Source organism: Saimiri boliviensis, chromosome 3 (genome assembly GCF_048565385.1).
Source record: "Saimiri boliviensis isolate mSaiBol1 chromosome 3, mSaiBol1.pri, whole genome shotgun sequence".
NCBI classification, from domain to species: domain Eukaryota; kingdom Metazoa; phylum Chordata; class Mammalia; order Primates; family Cebidae; genus Saimiri; species Saimiri boliviensis.
The window spans coordinates 44577169-44601012 of record NC_133451.1 but is presented as its reverse complement, the minus strand read 5'-3'; the positions used below and the strand labels follow the sequence as shown (position 1 = coordinate 44601012).

The 23844-nt window shown below is 32.5% G+C and overlaps 1 protein-coding gene across 1 annotated transcript in view; it reads left to right on the top strand.

Annotated features, from left to right (window-relative positions):
* Nucleotides 1–23844, top strand: part of GABRG1 (gamma-aminobutyric acid type A receptor subunit gamma1) — an 87576-nt gene that overhangs the window by 46514 nt on the left and 17218 nt on the right. Inside the window, exons 4-7 of the mRNA XM_003933657.3 lie at nt 13740–13960; nt 14799–14881; nt 20213–20350; nt 20459–20611. Coding sequence (XP_003933706.1) covers nt 13740–13960; nt 14799–14881; nt 20213–20350; nt 20459–20611 — 595 coding nt within the window. The remainder of the gene's footprint in view (nt 1–13739; nt 13961–14798; nt 14882–20212; nt 20351–20458; nt 20612–23844) is intronic.

Genomic DNA, 23844 nt, shown 5'->3' with positions numbered 1-23844 from the left:
ATGGAATATGCTTTTCTTTTTACAGTCTAAAGAGAAACAGACACATTAATGAAGACTGGGGAAAAATAGAGTAACTTGAAAATAAGCTGTTCAACTTTATATATGCTCTGAGTAAAACTATCTTCAATATGAAGATAGATAGAACAAAAATACACAATCAGGATTCAAGTCAAGAACATGTTACTAGAGATTATCAGACAAAACAGTTGTAACTTCTTAACTCTTCAGATTCGGGGGGAGATTATGTATCTTTACTCTTCTGAGTAAATATTTCACGATGGTGGCTACCCTCTGACTAGCAAGTACAACACTCAAGGGCCATAGCAATTCTTTAAATCTAAGTCAAAATCAGTAAGAGCTCTAGGAAATTCAAGATGATATGGGTCTCTAACAGGAGGCTACAGCATAAGATTAGTAAGTACAAAAGTAGCCACAACTAAAAATTCCAGGTATAATTTGGACATGAATTTAATTGTAGAAACTGGTATACCCTTATATAATCCAATATTAAGAGATGACTAATATGGAAACTTTGAAATAAAGGGACAAGGAAAAGCTAATAAAAACTACTTAGGTCCCAGTTCTCATCCACAGAACTTAATTTAAATGTTTTCTAATTGGAAGAGTGATATGTCACACAGTCCTAAAATATACTTCTGAAACGGAATAGAATCCTCCTGCTGGAAATTGATTGGTCTTAGTAACGGAGACAAGGCTGAGGAGCAAGGGCACCAGCTATGAAGATGGCAATTTAAAAAGAAACTAGAAGGTCACCTGGGCTGTACTTGAAAATAACTGCCTTGACTACAAGGGGATGAAGAGTAGGCAAAGAAGATTAGGCAGACTTAGTGAATGACAGAGTGCTTTCTTTCTGACCTGTGCAGAAATATGTAACAGAAATGCCATTTTCAGCATCTTTTTTTTTTTTTTAACAGAAAAGGACAATCTATTCTCTACAAAAAAAAAAAAATCCTTTTTAAACAACAATGTATATGGAGCTACAGAAGTCACAACCATTATTTATTATAAAATGTAAATAAGGGATTTTTTTCTTAATAATTTTTTTTATTTATTTAAGTGAAATGGCCAAATATCCAACCTTAATGTGGAAGGTGAGGAGGAGTGTAGCTTAATAGGCTGCTTGAAAAGGGTGAGAATTGATTTTTAAGTAAGCCTTTTTATCTTATCAGATTCTTTTGATAATAAGCTCTCAAGATATAACTTGTATTTAAGATTTCTAAGCATATGGATAAACTTGGTGCTCATAGAGATATTCTTTCAATATAATTTATTCCATTGCAAGAAACACATATTTCATGGATGGTTCATGCAATTGGTTCTAATATTCCATAGATTGATCTCTTTTTCACCTTCTCTTTTTTGTCCCTTCCACCTTCATTGATTCCCTCTCTCCTTTCTATGTTTCTGGGCTTCTAGTTTTAGAAGATAAAACCTTTAGCTATAATTTCTACATATCAAAGAAACCCTTTGTATTCATTTTACTACATTAACTGGAAAGAATCAATTCTTGTCAAGCACGTTAGCTTGAAGAATTATGAAATAGCAAACGCTTGGGAATAAGATTTTGTTTGCTATTGTGATAACTGACCTGCATATGTTAATGGTGGGAAAAATGGTATTAGTCTTCTGAGATGAATTGCAGTACTTAAAGAAACAAATTTATATTTTTCAAATCTATTATAAGTTTATTTCCTTGGTGTGTGTAGTATTTTAAAGCCTATCACTATTGTTTTAATTACTTTGTTTCTCCATATTAACATTTTTGTCACTATATAACATAAAATCTATTTTTTCATAGATCTTAAATTAAAATAATAAAATATGTAGTTTCTTTTGATTCAACATTTGTAGATATAAAATTAAATATTAGAAATAAATAAAAGTCGTTTTCATCCCTGTTTCCTGTGCACATGCTACACTCACAAACACACGTATTTTCATATAGATTTTAGTATAAAGAGCTAGTGTTTAGAAAAATAGTAGCTTCCATGATTCAGATTGAAATGAAGAGTGTTGGACAAATTGTTTAATCTGTAGGTTTTTAATTTATATAAATTTATCGGGTACAAGTGTAATTTTGTTATATGGATAGATTATATAGTGGCGAGGTCAGGGTTTTTAGGGTAGCCATCATCACCACAATGTACATTTACCCGTTAAGTAATTTATTCTCTTCAAAATCCCTCTGCTAAGGCAGCCTCCTGAATCTCCATTGTCTCTCATTTCATACTCATTCTACATCCACGTGTACACATTTTTTAAGTTGTCATTTATAAATGAAAATATTTGTATGTATCTTTCTTTATATGACTTGTTTTATTCAATGACCCCCAGTTCCACCCATGTTTCTACAAAAGGTATGATATAAACTCCAAAATGTACTTAAATGTTCTAGAATTCTGCAATTAGCTATAATTTACTTTGTATAGCAAGGACCTTTCTTTCTTCTATTTGATTTTTTTTTTTTTTGTAAATATAGACACCTTAATGAAGAAATGGAATATGAAGCCAAACTTTTTCAAACCTTCATAACCCCAAGTGATAGACAGGTTAAAGGCAATTTTTGTGAAAAAGAAAAACCAAGTTCTCAAGCTAGGGGATTCTGATACAGTAATCTGAGATGGAAGCTTGGAATTTGAATTTAGAAAATGCTGGCTGGGCACAATGGCTCATGCCTGGATTCCTAGCACTTTGGGAGACCAAAGCAGAAGGATCACTTGAGCTCAGGAGTTCAAAACCAGCCCAGGCAGCACAGGAAGCTCTTGCCTCTAATTCTTTAAAATAAAATATTAAAAATAAAAAAGAATTTAAAACATATTAAAAATTAATAAAAATGATTTTGAAAGTGCTTATCAGAGAATTCTAGTCAACCAGGTTTGGAGGTTCCTAATCTAAGCCATTTTCACCTGTAAATTTAGTAGGGATTAGGTAGGATTAAATGAAGGTAACAATGATATTTATAGACTAAACATATTTTTATGAAGAAGAGTCATTGGAAGAAACCATGTCCACCTTAGGCTTTATCCTGTTTATAGGCATGACTTTTTTTTTTAAAATGTTAATTTCTAACATTTTATAATGTTCCCATGAACATAGTCTTGGAGCTGGAAAAGACAGTCATGACCATCTTGCCTTGTGCCCACATTTTGTCAATTAGAGTATATAAGTGACTTGGTCAGCACCCTACTCTACTAAGTCTCAGAATCAGAATTATGGCAAAATTTCCTCATTTCATCCAATCATCATTCTTTGCATTACACATTACTTCTTACTAGAATGCATACTTTGTATATAGTCAGTATTTGTTCTATTGATTATCTGGAAAGTATTTTAAATTATGTATGTAATTAAAAGACAATACCTTGTCCCTTATTCAATATTTTTATATCTAGGAGTGCAAAGACTTAAAATAATATAATAAAGTTTTAAGTCTTAGATCAGCAATGAATTTGAACTAACACCAGCTGCTCTTCAGTTTAATTAAAATGTGAAGTAGAGAAAACTTGTTTGTATGTCTTGACTTTTGACATTTTGCTATAATAAAAATGGTAACAAATTACCATAATTGAAATTGTTAAAATTGTGTGATAACCCTTGAATTTCCTGGTAGGAGTACCTAGATTTGTGGTATGTGCAATAGGATTCAAATTTCTGAGGTAAACAGAGGAAGAAAGTGCTCTGACAGCAGTGCAAATAGTGCCCCACTCACAAGACACAATGTTGGAAAATTCTTCATTTTCTGCAGTTGGACTGAGGACAGCAGTAAGAATTTTATAAACTGGTAATAATATAAATAATTTAAATCATGAGTCATGTGGACTATTTCTAAATATTTCATTTCCAAATATAGTGTTCCGTCTTGCTCGGATAGACAGACTAATTCAGACGTCAAGAAAATATTTTTAGTACAGGGCAGTCACAGATGTAGAAACACTTTTCCCACTCAGATCATACAGCAATTAATCTAGCTGTTTAGCATTGGACCAATCTATAAGAAATGCTGCACATGTGGATAGAAAACATGTTTGCCTAGCGGTGGTGAGGCTTTTCTAGGAAGCAGAGTCTTCATCTGAATATCAAACATTTAGCACAGAGAATTTCTTATCATGCTGTTAATTGGTGATAAACTGTAATGGGGAAATATAGTTTGAATGTGTGTATATAGTAGTACCTCCTGATCTGTGGTTTTGCTTTCTGTGGTTTCAGTTATCCGTGGTCAACAATGCTCCAAAAATAGGTGAGAGCAGTACAGTAAGAAACTTTGAGAAGAAGGTGGACATCACATTCACAGAACTTTCATTACAGTAGTTTGTTATTAAAATTCTACTTTATTATTCATTGTGGTTAACTCTTACTGTGCCTAGTTTATCAATCGAACATTATCATAGGTATGTATGTGTGGAAACAAACATAGCATATGTAGGGTTCACAACTATTTGAGATTTCAGGCATTCAGTGGAGATATTGAAATGTATCCCCATGAGGAAGAAGGCAGCAAATCACACTGCCATGTGTGTACCTATGCCACAATCTTGCATGTTCTTCATATGTACCCCAAAACCTAAAATGCAATAAAAAAAGAAATGTATCCCCATGAATAAGAGTAATCTTTTGTATATTTGTTATCATACTGTGTTTCTTACTTAGGAAGCGTGCTTCATTTCAGGTTAGACTTATTCATTCATTTATTCATCTAAATACCCCACAGTGATAACAAAGATACAAATGCTATTAAAGTAAAAAGCAAGATGAAAGGAAGGTAAGTATGAAATAAGTGACCGAAACTAGTAATTGTGATATGATTTTCATCTCTCTGGTTTAAAACTATGATTTTTATCTCTCTGGTTTAAAAATCTGTCTCTCTTATGGATGACCTGAGTTATGGTAAAGAGGTTAAAATTGTGGAGTACATGATCAGAACCTCTTACGTGTTGTATGATCTTGGAAAGACTTCTTTGTATCTCAAATAAAATGAGGAAAAAGCAGGAAAAAATGACAAGATAGAGCTTGGCAATATAGATAGTCACTAGGCAAACAAAACTTGATGGAAACTGGAAAGCAAACTTCATGACCAAAACGCCAAAAGCAATGGCAACAAAAGCCAAAATAGACAAATGGGACCTAATCAAACTCCACAGCTTCTGCACGGCAAAAGAAACAGTCAGTAGAGTGAATCGGCAACCAACAGAATGGGAAAAAATTTTTGCAGTCTACCCATCTGACAAGGGGCTGATACCCAGAATTTACAAAGAACTAAAGCAGATCTACAAGAAAAAAACAAACAAGCCCATTCAAAAATGGGCAAAGGATATGAACAGATACTTTACAAAAGAAGACATACAGGAGGCCAACAAACATATGAAAAAATGCTCATCATCACTGGTCATCAGAGAAATGCAAATCAAAACCACATTGAGATACCATCTCACACCAGTTAGAATGGCGATCATTAAAAAATCAGGAAACAACAGATGCTGGAGAGGATGTGGAGAAATAGGAACACTTTTACACTGTTGGTGGGAATGTAAATTAATTCAACCATTGTGGAAGACAGTGTGGCGATTCCTCAAGGACCTAAAAATAGAAATCCCATTTGACCCAGCAATCCCATTACTGGGTATATATCCAAAGGATTATAAATCATTCTACTACAAGGACACGTGCACACGAATGTTCATTGCAGCACTGTTTACAATAGCAAAGACCTGGAACCAACCCAAATGCCCAACGATGATAGACTGGATAGGGAAAATGTGGTACATATACACCATGGAATATTATGCAGCCATCAAAAACGATGAGTTCACGTCCTTTATAGGGACATGGATGAACCTGGAAACCATCATTCTCAGCAAACTGACACAAGAGCAGAAAATCAAACACCGTATATTCTCGCTCATAGGCGGGTGTTGAACAATGAGAACACATGGACACAGGGAGGGGAGCACTACACACTGGGGTCTGTTGGGGGGAAATGGGGGAGGGGCCGGGGGTGGGGAGGTGGGAAGAGATAGCATGGGGAGAAATGACAGATACAGGTGAGGGGACGGAAGGCAGCAAAGCACACTGCCATGTGTGTACCTATGCAACAATCTTGCATGTTCATCACATGTACCCCAAAACCTAAAATGCAATAAAAAAAAAAAAATGTTGTGAAGGGAATTACATTAGCTTTCTCTGCTTAAATGAAGGGCTATAAAATATATATTTGAACTGAATTTAATAAAGATTTATGAAAACATTTCTAATTTATGAAAAATAGTTGGCTCAGTTAATTTACATTTTTGGATAATTATTTTTAAAATTATTTCATGGGCATATGACAACTCTTGACATAAACTGATTTCATGAAATACTTTACTCTTTTGCCAGGTTGCTAGATTTTAAATAAAAATCATACTTACTATCTTTAATATATCTAAAATCTATCAAATATGAGTATTTTTATTAAGAACTGCTCCATTTCAAATCAATACTGATTTTCAGCAGAGACAAAGTAAGTTTAAAATAGGTTTAAAAACCAGGTAAACACACCTATATCTCATTTAATTGAATAGTTCATTGCAATATAAAGCTAGCATCACAATGGTTATGCAGTCCTTATTATCTTGAAACTTCACTCAATAATCTTATGTTTTCAGTGCTGATCACTTCTTTTCAGTTTTCATGGTCATTCAGATCAAGCTCAAATGGCAGAGAAATAGAGGCAACAACGTATAGGTAATGTGTTTTTAATGTATTACATTTAATAATGAGAAATATGAAGCCAACTTCACTGAGATCAAGAGATGGGACAAAATGACAAGAATGAGGATTTTCATAGAGAAGAAGAAATGGAGGAATATATTCCTTCCTGGCACAGTATAAATTGTCCCTTTTGTGGAGAAGAAACATGTGGATAATTTTTGTAAAAGTGTTCTGAATCCATGAATGTCTAATCCTACTGTTAATAGCTCTGTGATGGTTAATTTTACTTGTCAATTTGGCCAGATTATGGTACCCAAATACAGTTATGTATCACTTAATGACAGTGACACATTATAAGAAATGCATCTTTAGTCAATTACATTGTGGAAACATCATATAATTTACTTATACAAACCAACATACTGAAGCTATATGATATAGCCTATTGCTGTTAGGTTACAAACCTGTAAAGAATATCATTGTACTTAATGTTGTAGGTAATTGTAACACAATAAGTATTTGCATATCTAAACATACCTAAACATAGAAAAATACAGTAAAAATTTGGTATAAAAGATAAAAATGGTATACCTCATAAGGGGCTTACTACTGAAAGCCTGCAGAACTGGAAGTTGCTCTGGGTGAGTCAGTGAATGGTAAGTAAATGTGAAGGCCTGGATATTACTGTACACTACCATAGACTTTACAAACACTGTGCACTTAAAATACACTAAATTTACTTTTAAAATTTCTTCTTCAGTAACAAATTGTTATTAGCTTACTGAATTTTTTTATTTTATAAATTTTTTATTACAAATTTTTTGACTTTTTTATAATAACAGCTTAAAACAAAAACACTATACAGCTGTACAAAGTATTTTCTTTGTGTAATCATTTGGTAAACTTTTGCTTTTTTCTATTATTTTTTTGTTGTTGTTTTTTAAACATTTTGTTAAAAATTTAAAAATCTACATATTACCCTACATGGTCAGTATCATCATCAAATCTGTCTTCTACCTTCACATTTTGTCCCACTACATCTTCGGGGGCAATAACATGCATGGAGCTGTCATCTGATCTGATAATAATGCTTCTTCTGGAATGCCTATTGAAGAACCTGCCTTGGGCTCTTTTACAATTAACATGCATATGTTACATGTACACATATGTATGTAGATACATAAAATATATAAATACATAATATGTATTACATTATAAAATATTTATATAAAATATATATAACATATAATATGTGTGTGTGTATTTTGGTTTATGTGTTTATCAAGCTATACTTTCTATCATTCTACAGTTAACATATGTGTGTGTTATGTACATATATATTATAGTTGACATATATATTTGTTATGGGTGTACATATGTGTGTGTGTATAAAGTACAAAGAGTATAATCAGAAATGGCAATAGAAAATATTGTATAGTAAATATGTAAATCAGTGATAAGCTAGTTATTTATTATCATTACCAAGTATTATGTACTGTGCATAATTGTATGTATTACACTTTTAAACAACTGGCAGCACAACAGATTTGTTTTCACCAGCATCACCAGAAAGGTGTAAGCAATGTGTTGTGCTAGGATGATAGGATGACTACAACATCACTGGGTGGTAGGAATTTTTCAACTGCATTGTAATTTTATGGAACCACCGTTGTACATGTGGTCCATCATTGACTGAAAACATTGTTATGCAGTTTGTGACTGCATTTATCCAGTCCAGATGTCGCTGTGAAAGTTTTATTTAGAAGTGATTCACATTAAAATCAGTAGATTTTGAGTAAAGGAGATTATCCTTTATAAAGTAGTTGGGCCTCAACCAATCAGATGAGCACTTGAAAAATTGAGCGAGATCTCTCTAGAAAGAAGGGACTCAGGCTCCAGACTGCCTTTGGCCTCAAGACTGAAACATCAACTCTTCCCCAGTTCTATAGCTACCAGTCTGCCCTGCAGGTTTTGAACTTTCCAGCTCCTGCAATATCACATGATTTAATTCTCTTTTCCATTTCTCTCTCTCTCATCTACCTATCCCTCTACCTCTCCATCAGTCATCATCTATATGTCCACCCATTTAACCTGTTGGCTGTGTGGAGTACTGTGGAGTACTGTTACCTGTTACTAACACAAGTCACAGAGTAACTTGCTCCCTTGCTTCCACCCCAGATCTCCCATGACAATATTAATGTATTAATATATAATATTATGTAATTACATAGTTGTATATTATACATTTATATATATGTGTGTGTGTGTGTGTGTGTGTGTGTGTGTGTGTATTCCAAAGTCTGGAAACTGACCTTGTCTTCTATAATTTATTGTAACTTCTTAAGGACTAGGAGTTCATTCATCAGGTTTGTAAAAGCCTACATGTTGTATTACTGCATCTTCAGTAGAGTTTAGCTGTTCTGTGAATATACTGTTCAATATTTTACACTTTGGACTTGTATACAGAATATTATACAATATATATTCTGAAAATATAGTTATATATTTCCAGTAGGAAATGTATGACTCAGCATGATGTAGAACATTAACACATGAAGTACTAGGATTTTCAGTTCATTACTCTCAGTGCAGTGTTCAGAGTTGTTTCCAGGGACCAGGGTCAATTATTGGAAATAGGTAATTTTAGATAATAGTTGCCAAAAAACTCTTCCAGATGTAGGATAACCTGTGTATTTGAGGAATGTACATTCCATGCCATACAGAAAATAAGCTACTTTTTCATTATATATGGCCTGCATTTTTTATTTTCCATTCTGCCCTGCACTTTACTCCCTCTTTGTCTTCTCCTGCCCCCAACATTTACTAATTGATGCATGAATCAAAATATTTCCCAGTCCTACAGGTTTCAGGTTAAATGCAATTTCTGCCATGAAGTCTTTCTTAGTTTCCCCTAACTAAAAATAATTTCTACTATTTCTATTTCTCTTTATATCCCTTCTATATTTTATTAATTTCCAGTTATATTATGTATATGTTCAAACTAAGAAGTCTCCATTTTCATCTTTATAAACCCAGTACATTATAAAAGTAATAAAAATGCTGAAAAAATATTTGTAAAAAATTAATTGATAAATGAATATGATGTTACGTGCCTTTGACAATCTATATTCATAGACATAAGAAGAGAACACAAAGGGTTAGTAGCTGAATCCAGAATATGTGTCTACTTTTTGAATCTCTCTCATGTATTGCTGATGACTTCAATGTTTTAAGCAACTGGCATAACCTCTTTTCTCCTTATTTCTCTATTTTAAATGTAGAGGAACACCAAATTTTTTACTTTCTTTATCCTGCTAGGATTCAAAAGTTGGTGCTTGTACAATAATTAAGCAAACTGGATCTGATACCTATATACTTTTACTACTAAAGGTGTTTTTTTGTCCCGTGGATTAACTATAATTGTACTTTTTCTTCACATGTCTATAACTCTATTATTTGAATTACTGCTAAAAATTATTAGGTCCACCATTCTGTTCTTGTCATGTGACTAGACACTTTTGGAAGACATTAATAACAGCATAGGAAGAACAAATCAGGATTAATCAAATTTAATGATGAAATTATGCACCTAGGTTAATTGCTTTGGCAGGTCTTGAATTTTGTGTGAAGTTTCTCCCATTACAAGAAAGACTAATATTGAATTCACTAGTACTTTGAAATATGAGATACAGTGCATAATTGCAAACTGACAATGTACTAATGAGACTGCACTATACACTTATCAATTATGGTTTGATTTTATTAAGTTAGGAATCAAAATGACTCACTTCACACTTACTCATTAATACTGTTTTGTCAGCTAACTTGCAAGGAGATACAGTACGTTCTGTAAAACACATTGGAGGTCAAATTTTAAATGCACTGTTTCTTATCTCAAAATGTTTATACTAGAAGTTATTGTATTTGCTGTTCTGAGTAAACAGAAGTTTCATTTTATGTCTTTTTTTTTTTGCTTATTTCTTATTATAACCTGTGAATAGGAACATGAAGAACAAGAGCAGTTTGCTCATTTTCTGGAAATTACACTAATGAGCAAACAAAACTGGATTTTTTTTATTACATGTAATATGACATGGACTTTAATGATGTTATGTTAGTGAGGCATTTATTAAAAATTGGCAATTTATAAAGACTTAGAAGTATTAGCTTCTGCAAAGGGCTTGTGAAGGTCAGATTATCAAGACATATGTCTTTCTCTTCTGGATATTAGATTGAGGGAACAACTGTGAATAGAAAACTTTTTCTGTTTCTGATCCCTTGGAAGTCATGTCTTCTAATGGTGATTAGCACTTCCAGAATCAGGGATTCTAAAGAAGGTCCTGTCAGCTGCTAAGTAGTATTGACAGCTGCTTTGGAAATCCCAGCCCTAGACAAATCAGTTCTCAAGTGCCACCTTTAACATCCTGTTAATTAGGAACACGGCAGCTAAGTTTAACTGCCAAGTAGCATTACATTCCCCCTACCAACCAATGTTAAATATTTGCCTAGCCACAATCACGGGTGGTATCAAGTAGTTTCTGATGTTTGATCTCATGCAAAAATACATCGTAACTGTGGAAAATAATGTTGAATAAATGCTCTTTCCAGGGCATTTAGTTTACCATAGAAGGTGTATGAGTCTTCTGTCTGTTTGTATTTGCTATTAAAATTAGATACCATGTCATTAGTGTAGGTTGCACTGTTAGATTGAATGGTTGGTCATTTGTGTCAGGTGAAGAGGCTGCTTCCATAAATTATAACTGATTCCAAAGACAAGACATCTGGTCTTAGATCCAGGCATGTGGAGTGGGTATTAATGACAACTTCAGTGAAGCTGTCCAAGAATTTTTCACAAGGTTCAAGTAATATACCAGTGATATTGTATATAAGGTTATCTTGGATCTCCTAAATGCATGCACAATTTATGTATTACTCCATTAATATTACTCAATAAGATAATTAAACATCTACAACATAAATATGAATTATTCTTTCTTATGGGATGTGGTTTGTCTTATGACTCAGCTTGCACTATAAACACAGTATATCAGCAAGGTTGTGGCTATCAGATTTATAAGGCTTACCTGGTTACAAAAGTACTTTCAATCTGTATTCCACGGCACAGTTTGATCTGTGCCATCCCATATTAAGTTTCAAAAATACAAAATTTTAATTATTTTCTTCTCTAAGGTACTTTAGCATGGCAATCAAAACTATGTAAAGTGAGAGTCATGGTGCAAGCATTTTCGTGCACAAAAACTTTATGTTTTAAATACATGTTAAATACGTAGGTAGATTATTTAATGATTACACATTACTTCATTATATGAAGAAGTTATTCATAATTATGCATGCATACATTTTAAGCCCTTTACATCTCATACTCAGCTACATCATTTTTGGCTTTATTTAATTTTAAATAATGATTATGTATATGCTTTTCCAGAACTGTAAGATTGTTCATCCAAAATAGGTAAAATGAGGTACCCTCTCAATTTATTTTTATATTCCAGTTAAGCAAATTATAATTTTAAGTAGTCTACCCAGAACCTAGGGATTCGACCTAGCTTCCTATAAATAAGTTGACTTCTAGTTTGCTTTCTAATTAATCTCTCATAATTTTTTTTCCATTTTTCTTTTATTGGACAAATTCCCAATTATACTTCCATTTCTTGTGTTAAATATTTTTCTTCAGGAAAATTGGCCAATGCTAATATGACATCCAGTGCAAGTAATCAATCTTTCCCACCAGAATTAACTTATATAATACCTCATATTTTTCAATTTATTTCTTCTTTTAGATATCAAATTATATACACACATATGCAAACATACATACACACACATATGTATGCACACATATGTACACACACATATATATGTTATATATATATATATATATATATATATATATATATATATATATACTTCCTTTCCTTTATGGCATTGACTGCTGCATTCTTATTCATTTTATTTATTTTAAATGCTTGTAATTTTGCAGTTATTTTGTCAGGATATCAAAGGTAGATAATATCTAGTTATCTATTTCCGAATGTTCTCTGTTAATCATGAAATTTCCTAATTACAGTTACTTGTTGACTATGGACAAAGGCTTTGCTCCAACTTTGGAACCCATCAGACTTCTTGATAACCATCATTATATGCATTAGTTATGGGTGGGGACTTCGAGTTCAGCCTGCAGTTGCTCAGTTTCCATATCAACTGCTTGTTAGTTCTGTGGTGTGAGAAGAATTTTATTATTATTATTTTTTTAAAGACTAGTCAAGTGCAGTAATGAGAAGGGGGGAAACAGTAGAACAAGGAGTCCAATCTGTAACTGACTGTGAACAATCAATTGAGATAACTCACTACATTCTGACCAGCCGGTGTGAGAATTATTATTTCATATTTTTAGTAATATATGTTACTGCAAAATAATGATTATAGTAGTACATATTTCACAGTGTTTCAGTAAGGATTTAGTGACATGACACATGCAAAGCTTTTAACATATGCTTGGCATTTTATAAGTGCTCAATAAGTTAGTTTGTGGTTGCTTTCAAACATTTTTTTAAAGTAGATAAGAATAACTGGAATTAACTTTTTAGACAAAGAACAATATAAGGGCTCTTATGCAATATTGGCTAATTTTTGCAGCTAGATTTTTTGTTTGTGATTTTTGCGACAAACTGTATAAATTAATATAATGTTAAAATTAAGATAATTTGCTTTTAAGTTTAATGAATACATCCTACATATTATAAAATCTTGAGTAAAATTTACACAAAAAATAAAAAAAAGAATAAAGCCACACTGGGCAACAATAACTGCTAGAAATCTTGGATTTTATTTTATGTGACTCATGCAAAGAAAAAGATAGCTTAAAATAGTTGCATATTTTCTCCAAAGAGACTGAGTTTAACTGTTACTTACTCTGAGAAACTTTACAATGTAAAAATTCAAACTTCTGAGAAAAGCAACTAAAATAGTGGCTTTTCTAATATGTTGTTACTTTTCTTCTTATCTTTTAGGAATACACAATAGATATAATTTTTGCCCAAACCTGGTTTGACAGTCGTTTAAAATTCAATAGTACCATGAAGGTGCTTATGCTTAATAGTAATATGGTTGGAAAAATTTGGATTCCTGACACTTTCTTCCGAAACTCAAGAAAATCTGATGCTCACTGGATAACAACTCCTAATCGTCTGCTTCGAATTTGGAATGATGGACGAGTTTTATATACTCTGAGGTAATATTGGTGTTAAAATCTGCAGTTGCTCTCATTTATTTTCCATACTAATATTTAATCAACTCCTAATTTTTCCTTTCGCAAAGTTGCAAAGCCAAAAATATGGAGCTCCTTTCACATGCTAAAATATAAAATAGTGAAATATTTTGGCAATACTTTTTAAAGCTCAAAGGTATTATTATGTGAAAAGGACTAAAAACAAAGAGAAAAAATTCTTTTATTTTCTTCCTTGGAGGCAGAAGAAGTTGCAGCATACAGATTATGATTTTCTTAACTTGCAATGCAAGTAATTAAGATTTTCTCTAGAAACCCACCCTGCTATAACATAATATCTAATTTTCAAAGGTATAGTAAAACATTCCTAAGAAAGGATTAAATGAAGGTTGATGTATAAAATTCAAGTTTATTTAACTCATATCAATGAACATATCTGCTTATAAAGAACCATCCTTCATGGAAAGATGTAATAAATTAAGAGAAAAAAATCCAATACTTAACCATTTATAATTGGCTAATCTGTTGTTTTTGCACGTGTTTGTGCATGTGTATTTGTGAAGATATTAAAGTATGAAATATTGAATGTAAACACAGAGATTATATTGAAGTGTATACAGAAGTAACATAGTTGACTAAAGAGGAAATTGTTAGAATTCTCATATTTATATATGAATGCTATAATATTACTATTTAATACTTTGAGACTTTAGAATCATTGTTATATTCTAATATGTCACAATCTATTGTCAAATGACAGAATCTTGTTTTAAAATTAGTCGAGATTTTTAATGCTTCAAATGATTTTTCTTTATTTACACTTATTTTTTTTCCATCTAAATAGACTGACAATTAATGCAGAATGTTATCTTCAGCTTCATAACTTTCCTATGGATGAACATTCCTGTCCACTGGAATTTTCAAGCTGTAAGTGACAAAACACTTGATAATTTCATAGAATTTTAGCCTTAGAAACTGTTTATTAAAAAATGAAATGAAAGGAAACGAATTATAGTTTTCAAAAGTGAAAATTATGTTCAATTATTTTAAATAAAATAATTACAAATAATATGTTTTCTTCTTGCTTTTAAACTCAAAAGTTTCAATTAATGTGTAGTGAATACATATATTTTACTAAAACATTCTTTATAGCTTCTAGTTTTACTCCAAAGCTATTTGCTTATTTTTATTAAATAAAGGAGTATTGAAGATAGATTTTTATTTAAATCTTTCTATGCAGCCACTAATAAAAAAGTTGATTCAAATTATATTCACCTTCCTGGAGGCAAGATTTAACTTTATTACATTAGATTTTGAAATCTGTTTCAAAAATTGGTTTGGCAAACGGTATTTACTTCATGAATAGCCACTATTTGAGACTAATAAGTCAAACAAAAACCAAGGTACAAATAAGTTGATTTTAATTAAAAAATGATTGATTCATAGGAATGTGGTTAGAGATGAATGATTTAGTATACAAATCTTGTATTTTGTTTCAAGAAAATAAGCATAACCTTTCCAAAGCCATATTAATTTTATTTCATATTTACTAACATACTTATCCTCACACATATTTTTATGAAAGTGTTTTTCTAGATATATACAATTGTCTTAAAAACATATAAAATGACTTATAAAAATGTGGTTGCCTATACCGACAAATTGTCAGATGCTGTTTTCCTTCTTTTAAAATTTGTAGTTTTCACAGATCTCATTCTAGAATCTATTAGTGGTAGAGTGTAATATGACAATTAATTCATAAGTATAACCCAACTTTTTGACTTACTAAATTTCCACAATTTTTTTGCCTTTTATTAATGATGTTGAAATTTCTTAATGATTTGTCTCATTAAAGCATTATTTTATATGAATGAGCTATGTACTGCTTTGATTTTTAAACAGTAACTTCAAAATGAATAAAACAGCCAAAGAGCGACAAATACTTGATTGATAGGATTACTCAAGGAAAAGTTCATATGCAAATAGTTGATAGCAGTTGTTGTCCTTCATTCTAGGAGTCATTCTTAAATTTTCATGTGATATTTTTGTGTTTTGATTGTTGTCAATGGTAATTAATCATATATCTTTGTGAATATAATTGGGTGACAATAACACACATATAATAATAATAGCTAATTTCTTTTACACAATCTACATGGGTCCAGTAAATAATTAAGCCATCTGCATCTACTATTTTGCAACAAATATGTGTGGAAGATTTATTCAGAGTGGCTCTTTGCCAATCATGTTTATTTGTGCCCACACTATTGTATACTATGTCTATACTCCTATTGTCTCTAAGATTTTTTAAAGTAAAGAAAGAAACTATAGAGCCCAGGTGCTGTGGTTCACGCTTGTAATCCCGGGACTTTGGGAGGCTGAGGCGGGCTAATCATCTGAGGTCAGGAGTTCAAAACCAGCCTGGCCAGTATGATGAATCCCTGTCTCTACTAAAAATACAAAAATTATCCAGGCATAGTGGCATGCACCTGTAATCCAGGCTACTCGGGAGGCTGAGACAGGAGAATCACTTGAACCTGGGAGGCAGATGTTGCCCTGAGCTGAGATCATGCCATTGCACTACGGCCTGGGTAAAAAGAGCCAAATTCCATCCAAAAAGAAAAGAAAGAAAGAAACTATGGAAATCAAGATGGCTACACCACTAGAGAGCAAGTGAAAGAAGATGGAGAAGAGGAAAGAAAAAAATAGGTTATTAAATAGATCAGCAGAGATGGTAACTATTTCATTACATGACTAATAGAGATCCTAGTGCAAAATATATATTATTTTGGAAATATTGGATATACTAGTTTCGAAATTTCAGGTTAATTAGTGGATTCTATTTCTGTAATGTGGTAGACCAATCTTTCTGTTGAAAACAAAAATTTTATATGATTAAAATCTTCTAAAAATATGTATGTGATGACAAATGCAAAGAACTTTTTAGCTACAGACATCTACATGAAAACTATAAACAAAGAAGGTAAAATTGCAGCCTATTGTGACCTGAAGACATTGACAAAACGTGATAATTTCCTTAAAGTTTTGCTTTGATGGTCTTGTAGAATGGAAGTGTAATAGAACATAATGTCCACATAAAGTTGGGATACAAAAGTCTGGGCAGTTGAGATCACATGAAGAATTGCACACACACACACACACACACACACACACATACGCACAGACACACACAGACACACACACACATACACACACACACACACACACACACACATACACACACACACACACACACCCCAGAAGCTAAAATGTAAATTGCCTCTGAAATCAGTATACCAGGGTGAAATAATTCTTCTTGAAAGAATCTAATTATAAGTCTACCCTTAAGTAGATTTTTAGCCCAATTTTTTTCGCTTGGTTGGTTCAAAAAGTCGTCAAAGACATTCCTGACACAAGGCAGAAGCAAATATATTTTTTGAAAGATAAAAGGATATACCTCTGTTCCAGACATCTACAAAGTAGACAAAAACATTTTTGACACAAATAACTAACAAAGGACTAGAAGCAATGACAACAAAAGCCAAAATAGACAAATGGGATCTAATTAAACTTAACAGTTTCTGTATAACAAAAGAAACAATCATTAGAGTGGACTGACAACCAATAGAATAGGAAAAAAATTTTGCAATCTACCCATCTAACAAAGGACTTATATCCAGAATCTACAAAGAACACAAACAGATTTAAAAGAAAAAAACAAACAAACTCATTCAAAAGGTGAAGGATATGAATACTTTTCAAAAGAAGACATTTATGTTGGGTGCAGTGGCTCACACCTATAATCCCAGCACTTTGGGAGGCTGAGACAGGTGGATCACGAGGTCAAGAGATTGAGCCCATCCTGGTCAACATGGTGAAACCCCGTCTCAACTAAAAAAATACAGAAAAAAAGAAAAAAAAAATTAGCTGGGCATGGTGGCGCACACCTGTAGTCCCAGCTACTTGGGAGGCTGAGGCAGGAAAATTGCTTGAACCCAGGAGACAGAGGTTGCAGTGAGCCGAGATTGCACCATTGCACTCCAACCTGGGTAACAAGACTGAAATTCTGTCTCAAAAAAAAAAAAAAAAAAAAAAAAGGAAGTCTTTTATGAGGCCAACGAACATATGAAAAATGCTCATCATCACTGATCATTAGAGAAATGCAAATCAAAACCACACTGAGATACCATCTAATGCCAGTTAGAATGGCGATCTTTAAAAAATCTGGAGACAACAGACGCTGGAGAGGATGTGGAGAAATAGGAACACTTTTACACTCTTGGTGGGAGTGTAAATTAGTTCAACCGTTGTGGAAGACAGTGTGGTGATTCCTCAAGAATCTAGAACTAGAGGTACCATTTGACCTACAATCTCATTACTGGGTATATACCCAAAGGATTATAAATCATTCTGTTATAAAGACATATGCACACGTATTTTATTGTGGCACTGTTTATAATAGGAAATACCTGAAACCAACCCAAATGCCCATTAAGGATAGAATTGACAAAGAAAATGTGGCACACATACACCATGGAATAATATGCAGCCATAAAAAAGGATGAGTTCATGTGCTTTGTAGGGACATGGATGAATCTGGAAACCATCATTCTCAGCAAATTGACACAAGAACAGAAAAACAAACACTACATGTTTTCATTCATAGGCCGGTGTTGAACATTGAGAACACATGGGCACAGGGAAAGGAACATCACACACTGGGGTCTGTTGGGGGTGGAGGCCTAGGGAAGGGACAGCAGGGGTGGGGGAGGTTGGGGAGGGATAACACTGGGAGAAATGCCTGATGTAGGTGATAGGGGGATTTAGGCAGCAAACTACCACCACATGTGTGTACCTATGCAAGAATCCTGCGAGATCTGTACAGGTACCCCAGAACTTAAATTACAATTTTAAATAAAAGAAAAAGTAAGAGAAAGTAAAAATAAATAATGGGTAATTGAACAAGCAGTTCCTCAAAGAAGCAGTCCAAGAATCTAATAAACATACTTTTTAAATGCTGGGTTTTATTAGTAATCAGGAGAATATGAAACAAAACACACTTCATGTATTAGTAAAAATAAAGAAGGCTGTATATATCAAGATTAATGAGAATATGCATTCATGTGAATGTTCACACTCTAGCTGATAAGAGAATATGTTAGTGGTCAGGCATGGTGGCTTACGCCTATAATCCCAGCACTTTGGGAGGCTGAGGGGAGTGGATCATCTGATGTCAGAAGGTCAAGAACAGCCTGACCAAAATGGCAAAACCTTGTTTATGCTAAAAATGCAAAACAATTAGCCAGGCATGGTGGCGAACACTTGTAGTCACAGCTATGTGGGAGGCTGTGGCATGAGAATTGCTTGAACCTGAGTGGCAGAGGTTGGCAGTGAGCTGAGATCATGCCACTGCACTCCAGCCTGGGTGACAGAATAAGACTCTGTCTCAATTAAAAAAGAGAGAGAAAGAGAGAATATGTTAATATATGCTCCATGGAAAAAATATTGGCACAGTGGCACTACCTCATAAAGTTGACATTATATGTAACCCATGACCCAGCTACTCCATACCTAGGTGTATATCCTGGAGTAGCCCTTGCATATACACGTTTGAGGATGCATGTATAATAATGTTACTAGCAGCAATGTTGGTCATAGACAACAGAATATATCACAAATGTCTAAAACAGTATAATGGATAAATTTTGATATGTTTTTAAAAGGGAAAAAATTTAGCAACATACAACAACATTGGTGACTATCAATATATTTAAAAGAGATATTCTTAGACAAGTTAGCATGAGGAAAAAGAAGAAAAAAATATGCAAAATTATACCTTAAGTATGGCAATGATCAAATAAAGTTCAAAGGAACCCAAACTCTGCTATACTTTTTAAAGATGCATATGAAAAATCTATATCAAAAAGAAAAGATCATCACAGAAATCAGGATAGTTATTACCTCTAGATTGTAAAGACAGTACTATATTGGGGTGGACATATTGGGTTTCCTATATGTTAGCAAGGTTCTATTTCTTAATTTAAGTAGGTTACATGGTTTATAATTATTTGATCCAAGTATGATTATTCATTAAACTATGCTTATCTATATTTATTGTATGCAAATGTTCTACGTTTGGCATATCTTATAATAAAAAAGGAGGAAGAAGTTCCAATAATTTACTCTTGGATAATGTTGGTATTACAATGTTATCAAATTTGGATCTTGCTAATCTAAGTATTTTTATTTTTTCTGTAGATGGATACCCTAAAAATGAAATTGAGTATAAGTGGAAAAAACCCTCTGTAGAAGTGGCTGATCCTAAATACTGGAGATTATATCAGTTTGCATTTGTAGGGTTACGGAACTCAACTGAAATCTCTCACACAATCTCTGGTAAAGACAATACTCAAATAGTGAATTATGCTAGCATTAAATCACATTTGTATTTTAAATATATGGATTGAGATTTATATTTTATTATCAAACTATTTTTTTTTCCAGGGGATTATGTTATCATGACAATTTTTTTTGACCTGAGCAGAAGAATGGGGTATTTCACTATTCAGACCTACATTCCATGCATTCTGACAGTTGTTCTTTCTTGGGTGTCGTTCTGGATCAATAAAGATGCAGTACCTGCAAGAACATCATTGGGTATGACACATAATATTATGCTATGATGCCCTAAACTTTAAAAAAAATTAACGTGATAAAAATTTATAGTCACATTTATTAGAAATATTCTTGTAGACTACAATCAGGTAAAAATGGACAGAAACCATAGGACAATACCATATTGAAGGAGATATGTACAAAAACAAATAGAAACTGGAATTGTAACGAACTTTAAATTTTAGAAAATTCTTTTTTTATTTTTCTACTAATGAAGGCCAAGGGAAACATAGATACATCACAGGAATTAATACCTGAAAATCATGCATAATCCTTAAATCTTATTTGGGTTGAGATTTTCTTCTACCACTTTTCACCAAGATTTTATTTTACGTTATTGCTGAGTCTCTAATAACCACCGTTTATTTAATGAGGTGTGTGGATGGCTTTGAAATAACCTGCTCTTATAACATTGCCTGTGAAGTCAACTGCTCTAAAGGGCAAGTAGCTGAAAGAAACAAGAAGCTCTCTGGCTTCTGTCGTACGTAAAATGTGTACTTATTCTGTGAATACTTGAGAGTTGTCTGTATAATAACATTGATTAACCGGGTAGTTGTAATTCATACTTGACAAAACAGACTTTTGTTCTTTTTCCGTGGCAATCTATTGCAATAATCAAATCACATCACAAAATAAGTGACTAATTATGATACAGTTATTTTAAAAAATGATAACCTGCATTCAGGTATTGATACACAAAGAAAACTTAATCAATTGATTGACCCCCCCCCAAATCAGTGAACAACATGAATCACACTGCTGATAATTGTATCTTAAAAATATATAAAGGTAAGATGGTTTCCATTTTTATCCACAAAGAAGTTTCTATGTGATTTCTATGATATATCGTAAATACTTCCATCTAATAAGTATAGTAAAATACAGGTCACATAAAAGTGACAAACACAGTGCTTGAGGCACATAGGTCTCTACTTGAAAATGAGGTTCTCTTGGGTGTCGAAACAGAAGTGGTGGCATAGTTAGTGAACAAAATCCATTCATGCCTTAATTTTGTTTCCTTTCATTGTTTCAAATTATTTTACATCCTAAGTTGTATAAATTATTTTAGGTTCTTTGTATGCTATTATAACTTAAACATGATATTTTTCGCTTCTATTTCCATATTTTTCTGGGAATGTAAATTAGTATAACCACTATGGATAACAGTTTGGAAGTTACTCAAAGAGCAATTTGAATGGATTATTTATACCACTGGGTTTGTATAAAGCTGTATGCTGGAGTTTCACGAAGAGAAAAGCCAATTGTAAAGTCGTTTTTGCATAGATTTATTTTTACTCAATATTAGCATATCAGTTGTAAAGATAAGTACAGCCAGATGTTACTTGACAAATATCTCTTGTAATTGTGGACCCTACAATTATTTTAAATATACATTCACACACATATCATTGAAGGACAATTTGCTGAACTCAATGAACTCAACCTTGCATGTTACTAAAATTTATCAAATGCTTTCTATAAAACAAGCAGTGTTTTTGGTGGTGCAGTGTTAACAGTGAATACAATTTTAAAACATTCATGTTTATGATGTTTACATTTTAGAAGAGAAAACAGGCAATGTAAAAATATAAAAAGCATACAATAAAATTTTAGTGAGTCATGAAGTCTGTGAGGAAATAGCAAAATCAATGTTCAGAAAATGACAGGATGTGAGTGGTGTGATATTTGCTATTTTATATTGTGGAGTCTCAGTAGATATCTCTGAGAATGTGGCATTTGAGCAGTAACCCAGTGAAGTGTGGTGCTAGCCTGGTGGATATTGAACAGAAAGATATTTCAGGCAGGGAGAACCATATGGTTCTGAAGCCAAATATTTCTGCTATGGCATATTTGGGGTTCAAAAAGATGACAAATGTGGTTGGAGCTGAATGAATAGTCATAGAAAATGAATTTGGAAAAGTGGACAATAGTTAGATTATATAAGATTGGTGGGCCATTTTAAGGACTTCAAAATTTATTTCAAATGTAATGGGAGATTATTGTAGGATCTTGAGTAAGAGAAGAAATGGATAAAATAGCAATGATATCCAAAATGTTTCCTCAGTATCCTGTTAACATTCTAAATGTTTTTTATTATGATGGACTCAGAAATATTTTAATAGAAAATCCACCATGTTCTTCTCAAGGTAATCACAGGAATAATAGTTGCTAAATTAAATAATTAACTGAAAGCAAAGTTCTGCTTAGTTTTTCTTATCTTATTAAAAAAGAATATAATAGCAACTTAATAAGTTGAAATTTATTGCAGTCATGGATAATAAAATCAAACTATACATTGTATTTAATATTTTTTAAGTAGATAGGGGACATAATTGTGGAGGCAAGAAATGCTTTGGAAACCTACCTTGGACTGACTATGGGAACAATGTGATTTAATAAGCTTGTGTGGGGGTTGAGGGAAAGAAAGGCTTGTATATATATATATATATATATATATATATATATATATATATAATAACAAAAGCCTTTAAAATGTAGTTTGGCTTCAAAATAATTGAAGTAAAAGCTGTTAGGAATCATGGGAGAAATAGACAAATCTGCAATCATTACTGTTTTCCTATTCGTAGTTAGAACTACAAGAAAAAGTTAATTAAGATATAGACACTTTGAAAAATAATTATCAACAACTTTACCTTATTGGAGTTTATAGAACACTACACCTAACTTCAGAATACACAATATTTTCAAGTGCATATGGAACATTAAACAAGATCTTACAAATATTCAAAACAAAAATTTTCAGAGTATATTTTCTAACAAAAAAGGGAAGTAAATTAAAAATTAATAAAAAATATAACTGATAATGACCTAGCATATTTTAAAATTTAAAAAACAGACAAATAATTAAATTAAGTATGTTTATATATTTACTACAAGTAAAAGCAAGATATTAATTTTTTTTTAATGAGAGGCACAGAGCAGTTGAAAAGCTTTGTTAAGAACACAGAGCTAATTAAGAGATTGAACCTAAATTTGTCCTATAATTCCAAATTAATCACAACTGTGTCACATTCTTAATATATTCTCTAATCCTAAGAAGTGATAAAAGTGAAGCGATAGGTGTGTGAGTAGAATTGTCAGGGTATGTTCAGTGGAGACATGAAGGGAAGAGGTGGTTATTATTGCCTTCACTATACCAAAGGGACTCTGTTGCTGCAGCTCTTTTTGATTTACTTTTCATCATAGATGTTGCC